The following is a 14,255-nucleotide window of genomic DNA, read 5'->3' as shown; positions in this document are numbered from 1 at the left end:
TATCTGTACTCATAGCTGGTCTTTTCCCAAGAATGTTGCAGGACTAAATGCGAGGAGACAATGGCTGCCATATCACACCAGAATGACCACCTCTAAGTGAGAGCCAGTCTGGGGCAGTGGTAAAGAGCAGCTGGATTCTAATCTGGAGAACCGGGTTTGATTCCCCACTCCTCTACCTGAGTTGCAGAGGTTTTATCTGGTGAACCAGCTGTGTTTCTGCACTCTTGCATTCCTGCTGGGCGACTATGAGCTAGTCACAGTTCTCTCTGAACTCTCTCAGCCGCATCTACCTCACAAGGTGTCTGTTGTGGGGTGAGGAAGGGAAAGGAGCTTGTAGGCCACCTTGAGTCTCCTTACAGGGGAGAAGGGTGGGGTATAAATCCAATCTCCTTCTTCCAAGTCTCCCTGGGGCACCAGCAACCATCAAGGACGGTGGAAAGAATGGGCTGAGCTGAGGTTCTCATTACGTCAAGGGCTATGGTTCTGAGATACTACTGCTAGCCAAGGGCAACAGTCCAGGATGAAGAATGGCTGGAAAGCTAGGAGGGTATGTGAAATGGAGGAATATGGGCAGAAAGGGAAGTAGAGCATTGTTGAGGGTACCTATAGGTTGCCAACTGGCTCAAGGCCAAAAGGAGCACCTTTATCCCTACCCCGGTCTCCTGAGCAGGGCAGGCAGAGGGAGGTGAAGCTCACATCCTCCATCTTCCTTCACTCATTGAAACACTCTCCTCTTGACATCCAAACCCACAAGCCCAGTCCATCAACTTCTGAGTCCGATCCAAGTTCCTGGTATAGGGCAGTGCTGGGCAACCAGACCATACTATGGTGGACAGTATGGGAGGAGGGCCTCCCCTTCCCCCACTCCCCTGATTCCTAGGCTAGACAAAAGGTGCCAAAGCAAACAGAGCCACAAGAGTCAGGACATCCCAGAGGCTGGGCCGTGGAAGCCAGGCCAACCCTCGCAAAGTTTCCTTGTTGGTTTCATCCATATTCAAAGCTCTCCCATTGCCAGCCGGCTGGGACCGCGAACTGCACAGATCATGGAGGTTTCCTTGGAACTGGAACTTCCGGGACTCTTGTCGAAGGGACTCCCAGATGGCTGCTGCCTCATCGGGGCATCTGGACAACACCTGGCTGGCACAGATGTGGAAGTCATCCCAGGACCTGCAGAAAAGGGAATATGAGTGAAAACCAAGCACAGATTCACAGATAACTTAAGAACTCTGTTACCTTTCCTTATATAAAAATGGAACACTGTCTGTATGTGCTGGGATAGTGTCCTGCTCTCTGGTTGAATTCCCCTTTAAGGTCCACCAGTTTTTAACACTTTTGTTTTTGGCTCCTCCTCCTGTTTCTCCTCCTACGGCACTTCTTGTGCAGTATCATTTTTATTTACTGAAGGGAATCATCTTCATAGCAATACCTTTCTCAATCCACTTCCTTCTCGGCTTCTTTTCCCTCACCTCACCTCCACTGCACTCATCCATCTGTCTTTGACCTCCATCTTTGGGCCTGCCATGTCCATCTGACTATTGCTTCAAGTATTATGCTTTCCCTGGGGGAGCTGAATTAAATATGTGGAGGTTTCAATGCAGATGAATATCTAAGAGCACCCATCAAGCTGCCTTACACAGAGTCAGACTACTGGTTCATTCCTCACTACTACTTAGCAGCCCTTTCCATGATCTCAGAAACAACACAACCGCCTTCAAAATGGAGAGGTCAGGGATTGCACTTAGAACTTCCTACATATAAAACACAGGTGTCAAACTCGTGGCCCTCCAGATGTTATGGACTACAGTTCCCATCATCCCCTGCCAACATGATGCTGGTAGGGGATGATGGGAACTGTTGTCCATAACATCTGGAGGGCCACGAGTTTGACACCTATGATTAAAGCATCTATTCTACCACTGACCTCAGTCTCCACCCACATCTCTTCTATGTTTTTCTTCTACTATCTTGAGAGTACTGCTAGGAAATGAGATACAATAAATAATGCAATATACATCTCAAATTAATGGACCAGGCAGGCAGGAAGTGTGGTGAAAAACTGCCTGAGACCCTTGACAGTCACTGCCAGTCAGAGCAGACCATTCTGACCTTGACAGACTCAGCAGAAGTTTCAGTGTGGGTTTACTTGAATTATGTTTAACTAGTTCAGGGGTAGGGAACCTGCGGCTCTCCAGATGTTCAGGAACTACAATTCCCATCAGCCCCTACCAGCATGGCCAATTGGCCATGCTGACAGAGGCTGATGGGAATTGTAGTTCCTGAACATCTGGAGCCAGGTTCCTGACCCCTGAACTAGCTGCAAAGCCTGGGCTCTAGAAAACGGTTGGTGAGTTAATGGTGCCCAACAAAGAAGCCAACCCCTCCTGCCTTTCTCCCCGCTTGGCCCCATACCACTATAATCACCTGAAAAAAAAAAATCATTTGCCAACTTTGTAGTGGCCAAATTTGACTTGCTTTTCAATGGGACTGCATTCGCTTTTCTGCTTGATCTCACTTTGTCCTCAAGTCCCACAACTCCCCTTGCTACTACAGTTCCTCCTCTCTTTGTGAGATCAAAGATGACACCCTCAGCTCATTCTATTTTTTCCTATCTCCACAGCCCTTGATTGGTAATAACTCCCCTTCTCCTTTTCTTACAACAGAAAAACCTGTAGGATCCAATCTACAGGGTTGCCAGCTTCCAGGTGGGGCCTGGAGATGTCCAAGAATTGCAACTGATCTCCAGGCAACAGAAGTCAGTTTCCTTGGAGAAAATGGCTGCTTGGGAGGACAGATTTCATGGAACTGTAACCTGCTGAGCTATCTGCCCTCCCCAGACCCTGCCTTCCGCAGGTTCCACTCCCCAAAGCTCCAAGTATCTCCAGACCTGGAATTGGCAACCCCATGTTACTAATTTTGTGAGATATTCATTTTAGATATCCAAAATTATCTGCTGAAGAGCACAACGGTGGACATTTTTAAACCCCATCTCCCGGTCCACCTGTCTCCTGGGAGTGAAGGATTCTGCCCTCACTTGCAAATGGTCTCCAACTCCTGCAGCTCTTGGCTACTCTCGTCTTGCTGCTGCTGAATAGTTTGAGCCATGCTGTCTCCGAGGCTGATCAGGCAATCTGCAAAGCCCTTGTAGATGGTGTTGCACTTCCGGCCGGCCATGCTGAGCGGCTCCTCAGACAGTGCTGAAAGGAGACAAACAGGAGGAGATTTGGTTTGGTTTCGTCCACAACCTCTTTCCTTCTTCTTGGTCTCACATGAAGGACTGAAGTAGAAGTCAGGTAGCATCTATCAACAGGGGACAGCAACTTTACAGTTGTATAAGCACAGGCCACCTTATAATTCCTTCAGCATCTAAAAAAAAGGAGGAACTTATGCTGAAGATATGTAAGAGGCAAATCTATTGAGATGTTAATAGCTTGATCAAAGTGAGACGGTGTAGCAGAGTGACTTGAGGGTCCTGTCTCTGCCCCAGACTCACTTGGTTGGCTTAAGGGACAGAGTCCCCAAATTTGTTTGGGGCAGTTCTGGAATTTTGAGAAAGGGCGGCGGACATCTCCACAAAATGGTGGCTGTGAGGAGGTGGCAGTCCCAAACACTGGGCAGTTCTCAGCCAAGCACTGCCTATGATGGAGGCAGCAGTCCCTGAAGAGATATTCCCTTCAGACCTTGGGAGTCTTGAAAAAAGGTATTCCCTTCAGACCTTGGGAGTCCTGTGGGGAAAAAAACCCTGCTCCAAAAGGGTGCAGGAACATGATGACTGACCCCTAACTTCTGGAGAAAAGCAAGCGGCCACCAGGAAATCCTTTGGTAGGTGCTACACCTGGGATCACCTTAAGACAAGCCTCTCAGCCTCCAATTGCCAGTATAGGGATAATGATAATACTATCAGACTCATGTTCATGAGTGCTGTTAAAGATTAGAACAAGATAGCATTGTATGAAGAACTTTGAACAGTGGGAGTACAACGAATACTGAATATTAGCCATTTCTAAAAAAGCACGTCATGAATCGGCTGAAAATTGTTTAAATCAGCTGACTAGTTTGAACTCAACCGACTCCGCCAAGGCTCATCAACACACTGTAGCCAGACCAGTAAACAGGAGTAATTTTCCCACCAGCCCCGCCAGTGGAGATGTTGCTAAGCCTTCCCTAAAGCTGAGCTGGTGTGGTCTCTGCAGGAGGCGAGGCCTTGGCCGATGATGCTCGGCCACCATAGCAACGCCCGAGAAATGCTGCTGGATTCTTAAGGCCAGCTTAAAAAGGAAGAAACCGATTAATATTTTAAGCAAGCTGGCCTAGCTCTCACATCAAACACCGCCCAGGGCATCTCAGCCCTTCTGGACAGCCAGATGAGATGAACCAGACCTGGGATGAAGGGATCCCCTCAGAACCAACAGGGGAACAGCGAGATTAGCAAGTCTCCCAGACACAGTTTGGCAAAAGGAAGAATGGCAGGACCTCGGCAGCACCAAAGGATTTCTAGAAAAGTCCAATGTTTCCTTAGAATCCTTCTGTGGGAAGCACTCTGAACTCACCACATTCATTACAAGCTATTAGGCAGCCATTAAAATGACAGAGTGAAGAGAGTTCCCCTAATCCCTCTGCTGGCAGCAGGGATAACATTAGGCCTCTAGACCCATTATCACAAAGCATCAGCTTTTCGTCACCTCCAGTATATGCCGGTTCTTAGGTCTCACCATCCCTCTCCAATCATCACAAGCCAAACGGACATGCCAACTTTGCTCAGCCCTTGAAAGTTACATTTCCCTCCCTTCTTCAACCATTAGAATTGTAGACACAGAGGGTGTGGGAAGACATGCACTGTGATGTTTAGAAATATAAACGGCAGTTGGTTCAAAGGCAAGGCATGTATTCTACAGCCACGGATTTCGGCAATCTATGATCACACCAGAGAAATTGGTATGATGCATCTCCTGTCCGAGAATGTTCTCGACTGTTCCTGAGGCTCTGGCGATGAGGGAGGTGAGCAGGCTGGCACCTGGCTTTCCACAGAATGGCCTTCCCACTAATTGCCAGCCTCCCCCAGCTGCACCCCCTTAGCCTGGCTCCTGTAAGAACTCGCTGTTTCCCCTTGCTTGCTCTAAGGCTGTCAACCTGCTGCTGCATCTCTGCTCCTGTAGGTGGCGCTGCAGCTGCCTTTGTCATTGTTCCTGGGGTTCAGGTGACCCTGGGGGTGCAGGAGCTGACGGGCTGTCCCCTGGCTGGAACAATCCAGGGTACTGGGAAGGACAGAGCTGGGACTGGCAGCGCTTCTAGTAGCAGTTTCCATCCCAGGCGGCTCCTCAGAGTTTCCTGAGCTCCCATTCTGATCCCAGCCCCACTGCTTCCAGGCACTAAGTCTGCCCAAGTTGGCTGGACCTCTGATGGCCCAGCCGCAGCCTCCTCTACTCCAGACTCCATATCTGAGGCTTCTGCCATGCTGTGGGTCCCAGATGGCCCAGCTACAGGCTCCTCTACTGCAGACTCACCATCTGAGGCTTCTGCCATGGTGCGCAGGGACATATTACATATTCCAAAACACTAACCGGCTCAGGACTCTCCTCCACTCCACAGCAGAACCATGGCACCATTTCTGCCCTAAATCACAACAGTCACTGGGTTGCCAATTCAGATGGGGGAAATTCCTGGAGATAATGAGAGGGTAGGGTTTGAGGAGGGGGTAGACTTCACTACAGTTTAATGCCACAGAGTCTACTTCCTTCTGAGATAGGTACAAACTCAAATCTCCCACAGGTGTTCATGGACTACGATTCCCTTCAGCCCATGCCAGCAGGGCCAATTGGCCATGCTAGCAGAAGCTGCTGGGAATTGTAGTCCATGAACATCTGGAGGGCCTGAGTTTGACACCTATGCGTGAAGCATCTATTTTATCCAGAGGGACTGATCTCTGTAGTCTAAAGATCAGCTGTAATTACAGGAGACATCCTGGCCCCATCTGGAGGTTGGTAACCCTAAGAACGGGTAATCCAGTAGCCTGCTGAATGCTTTGGAGAGCCTTGCCTCATGCACAAAGCACAACCTTCAGCACTAAGGCCCCTCTTAGCAGCCGAGCAATCCATAGCGCCATCATGCAGAGAAGACGGGAACCCGCTGCCATTCAGTTTTTCGCAGAACTGCCAATTAGTTAACGGTCACAAAAAATTATCATTCAAAACGGCATGTTCCTAAAAACCTGCCAATTAAAGAATGAATTTGAAAGGTCTGGCGGACTGTGAAATGGGACAAACTGACAGACCACCAGCACTGGAAGGAGAGAAGGCCGTCTAAACCGAAGTTCATTAGTGCTTGGGAACGGGTTATCTGGAAATCTACCCTTAGTTTGTACATTCATGCTACTGTTTTTCTCCCTTTTAAAAAGTCTGTCACTTCAGACACTTAAGCTTTGTTGTTACTATAATTTGGGGGAAAAAATTAAGATGCGGGTTTTAGCTTTTGGCTGGGATCCAAACAGCTACCTTGGACTGGCCGGAAAAACCATTTGCTCCCCATTACTGACCTTGAGCCTATAAAGATCAGTTAACGTGGAGGAAACAGCAACTATGGAGGCTGGACTCCAGGGTATCCCATCCTCACTGAGTTCCCTCCTCTCCTTAAACTCTGTCCTCTCAGCTACTACCCCCAAATCTCCATGGGGAATAATACTGTGAGTCGTACAAGGGACAAAAACCTTTGCACATTTAGCTGCATTTCATTATCAAACCATTTGTGGTGTTTTACTGTTCTCGCAACTAACCTTTTAAAACGTTTTTCCCTTTCTAACTTTTATCACCACGACGAGAGCGAGAAAATGAGTGTTTCATTTTAAAAAACCAAAGGTGTACAGGAGAAGCCTGTAACCCACAGAGTTCACATGTGGTTCATACCCTTGGTCCAAGAGGAAAGGTGGGGTACAAATATCTAAATCTGTGGTGGCGAACCTTTGGCACTCCAGACGTTATGGACTACAATTCCCATCAGCCCCTTCCAGCACGGCCAATTGGCCATGCTGGCAGGGGCTGATGGGAATTGTAGTCCACAACGTCTGGAGTGCCAAAGGTTCGCCACCACTGGACTCTAAATAAATAAATACCTACTTGTCACTGGCATAAACTTTATAGCTTCCTTGCCAGAGCCTCTCCATCAGCTTTTGCCAGACTGCCCACCAGCCTAACCATGGGATGCCCACCATTCTTGCAGGGAACAAACCATATGCCAACCACAGTCACCTCAACTGTCCAATTAGATTACAATTAAACCAAGATATTAGAGAAAGTCACATTTCAACTCAAGGACTCTGCACCTGCTAGTTTGGGAGAAAGGTCCTTCTGGTTGTACCAACTGCAAGAGGAACACCAGGGAATTGACAAGCTGCAACAGGTCCAGAGGAGGGCAACTAAAATGGTAAAAGGTCTTGAATCCATGCCCTATGAGGAGAGAGGGATCTGGGTATGTTTAGTTTGGTGAAGAGGAGGTGAACAGGTGACATGATAGCCATGTTTAGATATTTGAAGGGATGTCATGTTGATGAGGGAGCAGGCTTGTTTTCTGCTGCTCCAGAGACTAGGACCAGGAGTCATGGGTTCAAGGTGAAGGAAAAGAGATTCCACCTAAACATCAGGAAACACTTCCTGACAGTAAGGGCTGTTAGACGGTGGAGTCTCCTTCTTTGGAGGTTTTTAAATAGAGGCTGGATGGCCAGCTGTCAGGAGTGCTTTGATTATGTGTTCCTGCATTGCAAGAGGTTGGACTTGATGGCCCTTGGAATCTCTTCCAACTCTATGATTCTATGAATTCTAGTTCAGGATTCCATGAATTCTAGTTCAGGATGCCACAGGAATATTCTGTGCCCCAAGAGCTCCCTTTTTCTCTTTAAACCAACAATGTTCTATGTGTGGCACACCAGAAACCCCTTCAGACACTTACAGAGCAAACCAAGTTGTTGTCGAAGGCTTTCACGGCCGGATTCAACTGGTTCTGGTGGGTTTTCCAGGCTGTGTGGCCGTGGTCTGGTGGATCTTGTTCCTAACGTTTCACCTGCATCTGTGTGTAACCGACTTCCCTCTGTGATACACCTCTGAAGATGCCAGCCATAGATGCAGGTGAAACGTTAGGAACAAGATCCACCAGACCACGGCCACACAGCCCGGAAAACACACCAGAACCAAACCAAAGTAGGTTTACTCAGAGGTCTATTCAGTGGAGCTTACTCCCAGAAAAGCATGCATGGTCAGTTCAGAAGTTGCATGAGAACTGCCTCCCAACTCTGCAATTCCCAAACTGATGGGGCTGAATCGGCTTCATGGCAGGACTGCCTCTGGACACGAAATAAGGTTGTCAGCTCCTGGTTAGGAAAAACCTGGAGACTTGGGGGTAGAGCTTGGAGAGGACAGGGTTTGGGGAGAGGTTTCAATGGGGTATAATGCCACATCTGCTTTTCAAAGCAGCCTTTTTCTTTCAGCTGAACTGATCTCTGTTGCCTTGAGATCAGTTGTAATGGTGAGAGATCTTCAGCCACCACCTGGAAACTGGCAATCCTATCACTTCAGGTAACATCTTCCATTGCTTCGACTTTTATTAAAAAGGGAATAGGCAAGCTTTCATAGCTACACAGAGATCTTTATCAGAAAGCGCAGCTATCAAAAATGCACTACCCATTCCAGCAAGAAGGAAAACATGTCCAATTAAAATACATCACACATGTACTCATTTCTAATAATCAACTGACTTAACTCTTGCCCCAAAGGAAAAATGCTTATGGTGATCCAGGAATAATAAGAGCCTCTGCAGACCTCAAAGCTGGGAATGTTTCCAACCCAGTCTTTTTACAGAAGAACAACATAAAAGTATTTGAAATAAGCAAAAACTATACAGGTCAGAACCTTGCTGGCAGCATCCTGTACTTGTTTTCAAATGCACAGTCGCTCTGAGTTCACTGCTCCAGCTGTGGATATACCACATGGAAGGGGAGGGGGCCAAAGAAAATGAAAGCACCTCCCTATGGTAACCCCCCCCCCCCAACACAAATACTTTACAATGGCTAATGGTACTGACAAAAGAATATTTTTGCAGAAAACTACTGACTTAGCAGAAGGAAATATCCACTAGAGATTTTGAGTAGAAGGGTAATTTTAAAGCATGCACAAAGTTCTTTATACAGAATGGGAATGCAGAGTTATGCCAGATTTAGTCAATGAAGCTTTTCAGGGAAAGTCTGAAACATTTCTTGTGAGGGAAGACCACCCCAGAGTCTCTTCCATACCCCAGAGTCTCTTCCATAAATGTTACAGAGCCTGTGGTGGAATTACACCATTTCTCACCCCAATAGCCTGTTCAGGAACCCTCTCAGTTGACTGCAGGCAAAGCTTCTTAGAGTCACAAAATGCCCTTCCAACCTCTTAATCCAAGAGGAATTGCTGCTGCAGTTTTTTAGTTTGTTTTTAAAACATTTTTTTTGCATTTTTAATATGCTTAACAGGAATAAGAACTCCCACAAACGTTCAGTGAATAATCCATCTATAATAAGATCTTTGCTTGCCTCAAGCAACCTCTCACAGATTCTCACAGGGAAAGCTAGATCCTTTTGCACTGCAGAGCAGGGTAACCCATCTTCCGCAGCAGGCAGAGTTGGAGACTTGGACATCCCAATAGACTGGGTGACCCCTGAGCACAGATTCCTTCCTTCTTCCTGTCATCTTTTTGTTTTGATTGATTTAGGGTTGTCAGCTTCCAGATGGGGCTGGCAATCTCACAGAATTATAACTGATATTCAGGTGACATCCATTCCCCAGGAGAAAACAGCTGCTCTGGAAGATGGACTCTATGACATACCCAACTGAAGTCCCTCCCCTTCTCCAGGTTCCATCCTCAAAATCTCCAGAAAGTTTCCAGCCCAGAGCTGGTCACCTTAGGCATCTGTTAGCAGACAACTACAGTCCATTATTGGATGTGGGTGAGGCAGAAATGGCAACAAACCTGTTTGGGCATTTACTAGAACGGAATGGATCAGAATCCATGCAGACCATACACGGGTGTGCAAAAATAGTAGCAAAAGTGACCCTCTGCTTGGGTGTCTTTTAGCTAGCTGCAGTCTTGGATTTACCATTAAGCAAAATAAGCAGGTGCTTTGGGCCTCAGGTAAAGAAGGCCCCATAGAGTTCTTTTTTTCTCCTTATCTCTGCTAAGCTATTGAAGCAGATTTGTTACATCAGATTAATTTTAAAGATCTGATCAAAGACTTTGCAATTAACAAATGCAGGAGAAAAAAATTTGTACTGTAAATAAGGTTAAAAGTGAGCAACAGTAAACATTATTTTACATCTTTGATTTGTGTAAGATACATTGTATCTTCAAGGCAAGAATGCAGTGGCATAATGGGTGTTCTGTTTCATACAAATGATATTTATTCATTAGAATATATATATATATTACAGTTCACTATTGTTTTTATTTTGAATGACATATAAAATATATGGGCAGTACCATCATCTTTTCAGTGCTTAGAGCCTCTAAAGGTCTTAATCCGGCCCTGGCTAGCTGGTATCCTATGTGTTGTTTTGCCCCGCAAAATCCAAAAAACCCCAAAAGGGCCAGAAGGTTAGCATGTCCAGCAGTTCTCCACACATATTACCCACTAGCTGAAAATACAAATGTAATTCCATCTTCTACAAATAGACTAGCCCAGTGCAGAGAGCCAACTTAGTGCAATGATCTAAAGATCTAGGAGACTCGCGCTCAGGTTCCTGCCCTCTCACATGGCCTAGTTCTTTTCTCCAGCCAAATCCACCTCACAGGGTTGTTGTGAGAGCAAAATGGAGAAAGGGGGGGCATCATGGCCACGGTATGCCATCTGGAGCACCTTGGGGAAGGGTGGCATACAAATGCAGGGGTCAGGTTTTGGCTCAGCAGTACAGCATCTGGTTTGCAAAACAGAAAGTCCCGTGTTCAATCTTTGGTGTCTCCAGTTAAAATGATCAAGAGCAGGTGCCATGAAACACCTCTGCTTAAGACCCTGAAGAGCTGCTGCCAGTTTGAATAAACAATTCTGGCTTTGACCAATTACCTGACCCAGTGGAAGGCAGCCTCAGGTGTATTTACTGGTCCAGGCTATGGGTTAGTGGCGGATCATCTGCTTTGCAGGAGATATGCCCACAACCCAACCATTCAAAACAAGAGGAGAAAACTCAGGACAGAATCATCTTCAAATCTGTACAGCTTCTCAACATGTGGAGTGGTTGCCACACTCTGTGTGGTGACAACGAAGAGAGAAACTTATTTTATCCTCAAAACCCACGTTATTTCTGTGATTCTACAGTGTGCATTTATATCGTGCTTTCAGTGGTTACATTACACTGTACCCCAGGGGTGTCAAAGATGAGGCCCAGGGGCTGGATTTGGCCCCTTGAGGGGTCTTATCAGGCTCACAAGCTAGCTGAGGCAACCCACCCTTGCTCCTGATCTAGCCCCCCCCCCCTTGCAGTGCCATTCTAGGACCAGCCAAGGCAGCCACACACACCCCACCCAGGGCCCAGCCCACCCAAGTCACATTTATGTCATATCCAGCCTTTGTAACAAATGAGTTTAACATCGCTGCTCAAAACATTACACCGCATGCCTAGACAAATAACTCAGGTGGAGAAAAAGGACAGCTGCATTTAGCTTATCAAAATCCCCCCCCCCCCCCAAAGCCTCCCAAACATACAATCACATAAAGTGCTGAGTATACCACCACCAAATCACCATCCTCCAAGCTCGGCAGGCACCACATTCAAAACATACAGTAAATTAAGTTAACTGTCATGTCTTCCTGGTCTTGGCAGGATTACCTCCGTTTTTAAGGCAGTCAAGGGAGCCAGGATGAGCTCCCTGTTTCTACCTCCCAGATTAAGGGACCGGGAGATCCAGCGGAATCTGAGTAGTTTGGAAACAGCCCGAAAACTTGAAGGAACTCCTGCAAATTCACACACGCCACGTTCATCATCAGTAGACTGCAGTTATCAGGAGATGAGTACATGTATGAATTAAGCACTAACAGATTAAGCCCCCGAAACAGGACTTGTGTGTGCGTATCGAAAGCAATATTGCACCGCCTTGTTTCAGATTAAGATGGAATCAGGCTATGGTACTACTTACAGACACAGACTTCAGATTGCCACTGACAGCCAATGTGGTGTAGTGGTTAAGAGCAGTAGACTCTAAACTGGAGAACCAGGTTTGATTCCCCACTCCTCCACACAAATGGCGGGCTCTTATCTGGTGAAGCAGATTTGTTTCCCTGCTCTTACACATGAAGCCTGCTGGGTGACCTTGGGCCAATCACGGTTCTCTCAGAACTCTCTCAGCCTCACCTACCTCACAGGGTATCTATTATGGGGAGAGGAAGGGAAACGAGCTTGTAAAGCACCTTAAGTCTCCTTACAGGAGAGAAACACAGGGTACAAATCCAAACTCTTATTTTTTTTCCTAAAGGTGAATAAGGGAAATGGGAGGGGGAAATGAGCGAGGAAGAAGATATCACCTATCTGGCCACTTGGAAACTTCCTTGATTGTGAACCAAGTAAGTTTTCCAGTGTGGGGGGTGGGCAGTGGGGCAGTGCTGGGTGGGGAGAGCGGTAGAGTATCTGCATAGCATGCAAAAGATCCTGAGTTCATTCAATGCCCAACAATTCCAGTTAAAAGGATTAAGTAGTAGCAGGTGGGCTTTTTATTTTAAAAAATGGTCAACCATTTTGGTCCACGCAAAAGTCAAAAAGAGGACAGAAGTCCCCATAATACAAAGGTCTTCGGACCAACCCACTTGGCGCAGAGCATTGGTGTAAGCTTTCCAGCTCACCAAGGCTCTTCATTAAATATACACCCTTTAATCCAAAGGGTAGAAGATAGAATTATTAGAGGACTTTCACGCATGCTGAATACTGCACTTTCAATCCACTTTGCAGATGGGTTTTACTGGGTGAAACAGCAAAATCCACTTGCAAACTATCGTTAAACTGTGTTGAAAGAAGATTGATAGTGCATTTTTCAACCAAGTGGCCTTTGTTCCACCCAGCCTGATGAAGAGCTCTAGGGAGCTTGAAAACTTGCACCGATGTGTGTGAATTTGTAAAATTCCCTTGTAAAAAGGTCCGGTGTTATTATTTATAGTTCCCTTGCCTCCCCACTGGGAACCGAATGCACTTTGGGGGGTTAAAGGAGCTTCCTGTGTCTGCATCGCGGGTGATGGAAAATGCCAGCAAGCCACAGCGACTTATGGCAACCCTAGAGCTTTCAAGGCACGGGACGCTCAGAGCTGACTTGCCACAGCCTGGCTCTGCATCGATTCCCTGGCGGTCCCCCACCCAAGTACCAACCAGGGCCGACCCTGCTTAGTTTCCGAGAGCCGACCACACTGGGCTAGCCTGGGCGATCCAGATCAGGGCGAAAGCCAAACCAGTTAAGCAGGTGTCCTCTCTTCCTATTGCAGTCGGGAGCCCTTTCCGGGGTACCAGTTTGGGTGGGAGGAGAGCAGAAAGAAAACCAGGAGCCGGCCAGAGCGCGCAGGGTAGCCTACTAAGAGCTTGGGTCAGGATAGCGGAGCTCCGGCGCCCGCGCATCGGAAGAGCCGGCGCTTCCCCAGAAGGCGCGATCCCCGCGCCGAGGCTGTCCGCGCCCACGAGGGGCACGGGGAAGGGAAGCCAGGTGCGCCCCGCGCTCCAGCTGCAGCCACCAGCGCGCCTTCCTTCCTCCGCCCCCCTCCGCGCAAGCCGATCCTATGCCCAGACTCCCCTCTCGGCTCTCCCGCGCCCCGCCAGCGGCGGCCACTCACCCAGGAGCCGCGGCAGCAGGAGCGCCAAGGCGGCCAGCAGCGCCCCGCAGCCCATCGTGCCCGCCCGCGCCCGGCAGCAGTGCGCAGCCAGAGCCAGGCGCCCAGCCCCAGAGCCCCGCGGCTCCAGGCGCCGCCCCCTCCGCTAGCCCCGCCCCGGGGGGCGGCTGCCCCTCCCCTCTCCCCTCCCGGAGAGCCCCGCCTGGTCTGGGGCGAGCTGCCCTGGTTGCAGGGTCCTGGCACGGGCGCCTGCAGTGCAGATGCTTGGAATAGAAAGTCGAGGGGTTGGGCTTGGATTTGGAGGAAACTCTTGCAGGTGGAAAAACTGCTGCCGGACATCGCACCGGGTCCCCGGAAACCTGTTCCTTAAGAGAGGACTGGCCTGGCCCGGATGGCCCAGGAGAACCTGACCCGCTCAAACTCCAAAGAAGAGAAGAAGAGTTAT

General features: G+C 48.3%; 1 protein-coding gene across 1 annotated transcript; it reads right to left on the bottom strand.

Annotated features, from left to right (window-relative positions):
- Positions 1-295: 295 nt before the first annotated feature.
- NRN1L (neuritin 1 like) lies at positions 296-13,922 on the bottom strand. Its single transcript, XM_048515878.1, has 3 exons — positions 13,814-13,922; positions 3,032-3,194; positions 296-1,167 (listed from the first exon to the last, which is right to left on the bottom strand). Exons 1-3 carry the CDS (start codon positions 13,866-13,868, stop codon positions 882-884), a joined length of 504 nt encoding a protein of 167 aa, XP_048371835.1. The 5' UTR covers positions 13,869-13,922; the 3' UTR covers positions 296-881.
- Positions 13,923-14,255: the final 333 nt, after the last annotated feature.

Source organism: Sphaerodactylus townsendi, linkage group LG14, assembly GCF_021028975.2.
Source record: "Sphaerodactylus townsendi isolate TG3544 linkage group LG14, MPM_Stown_v2.3, whole genome shotgun sequence".
Lineage (NCBI taxonomy): Eukaryota > Metazoa > Chordata > Lepidosauria > Squamata > Sphaerodactylidae > Sphaerodactylus > Sphaerodactylus townsendi.
The sequence above is the reverse complement of the archived record's forward strand: the minus strand, read 5'-3'. Positions and strand labels throughout refer to the sequence as shown.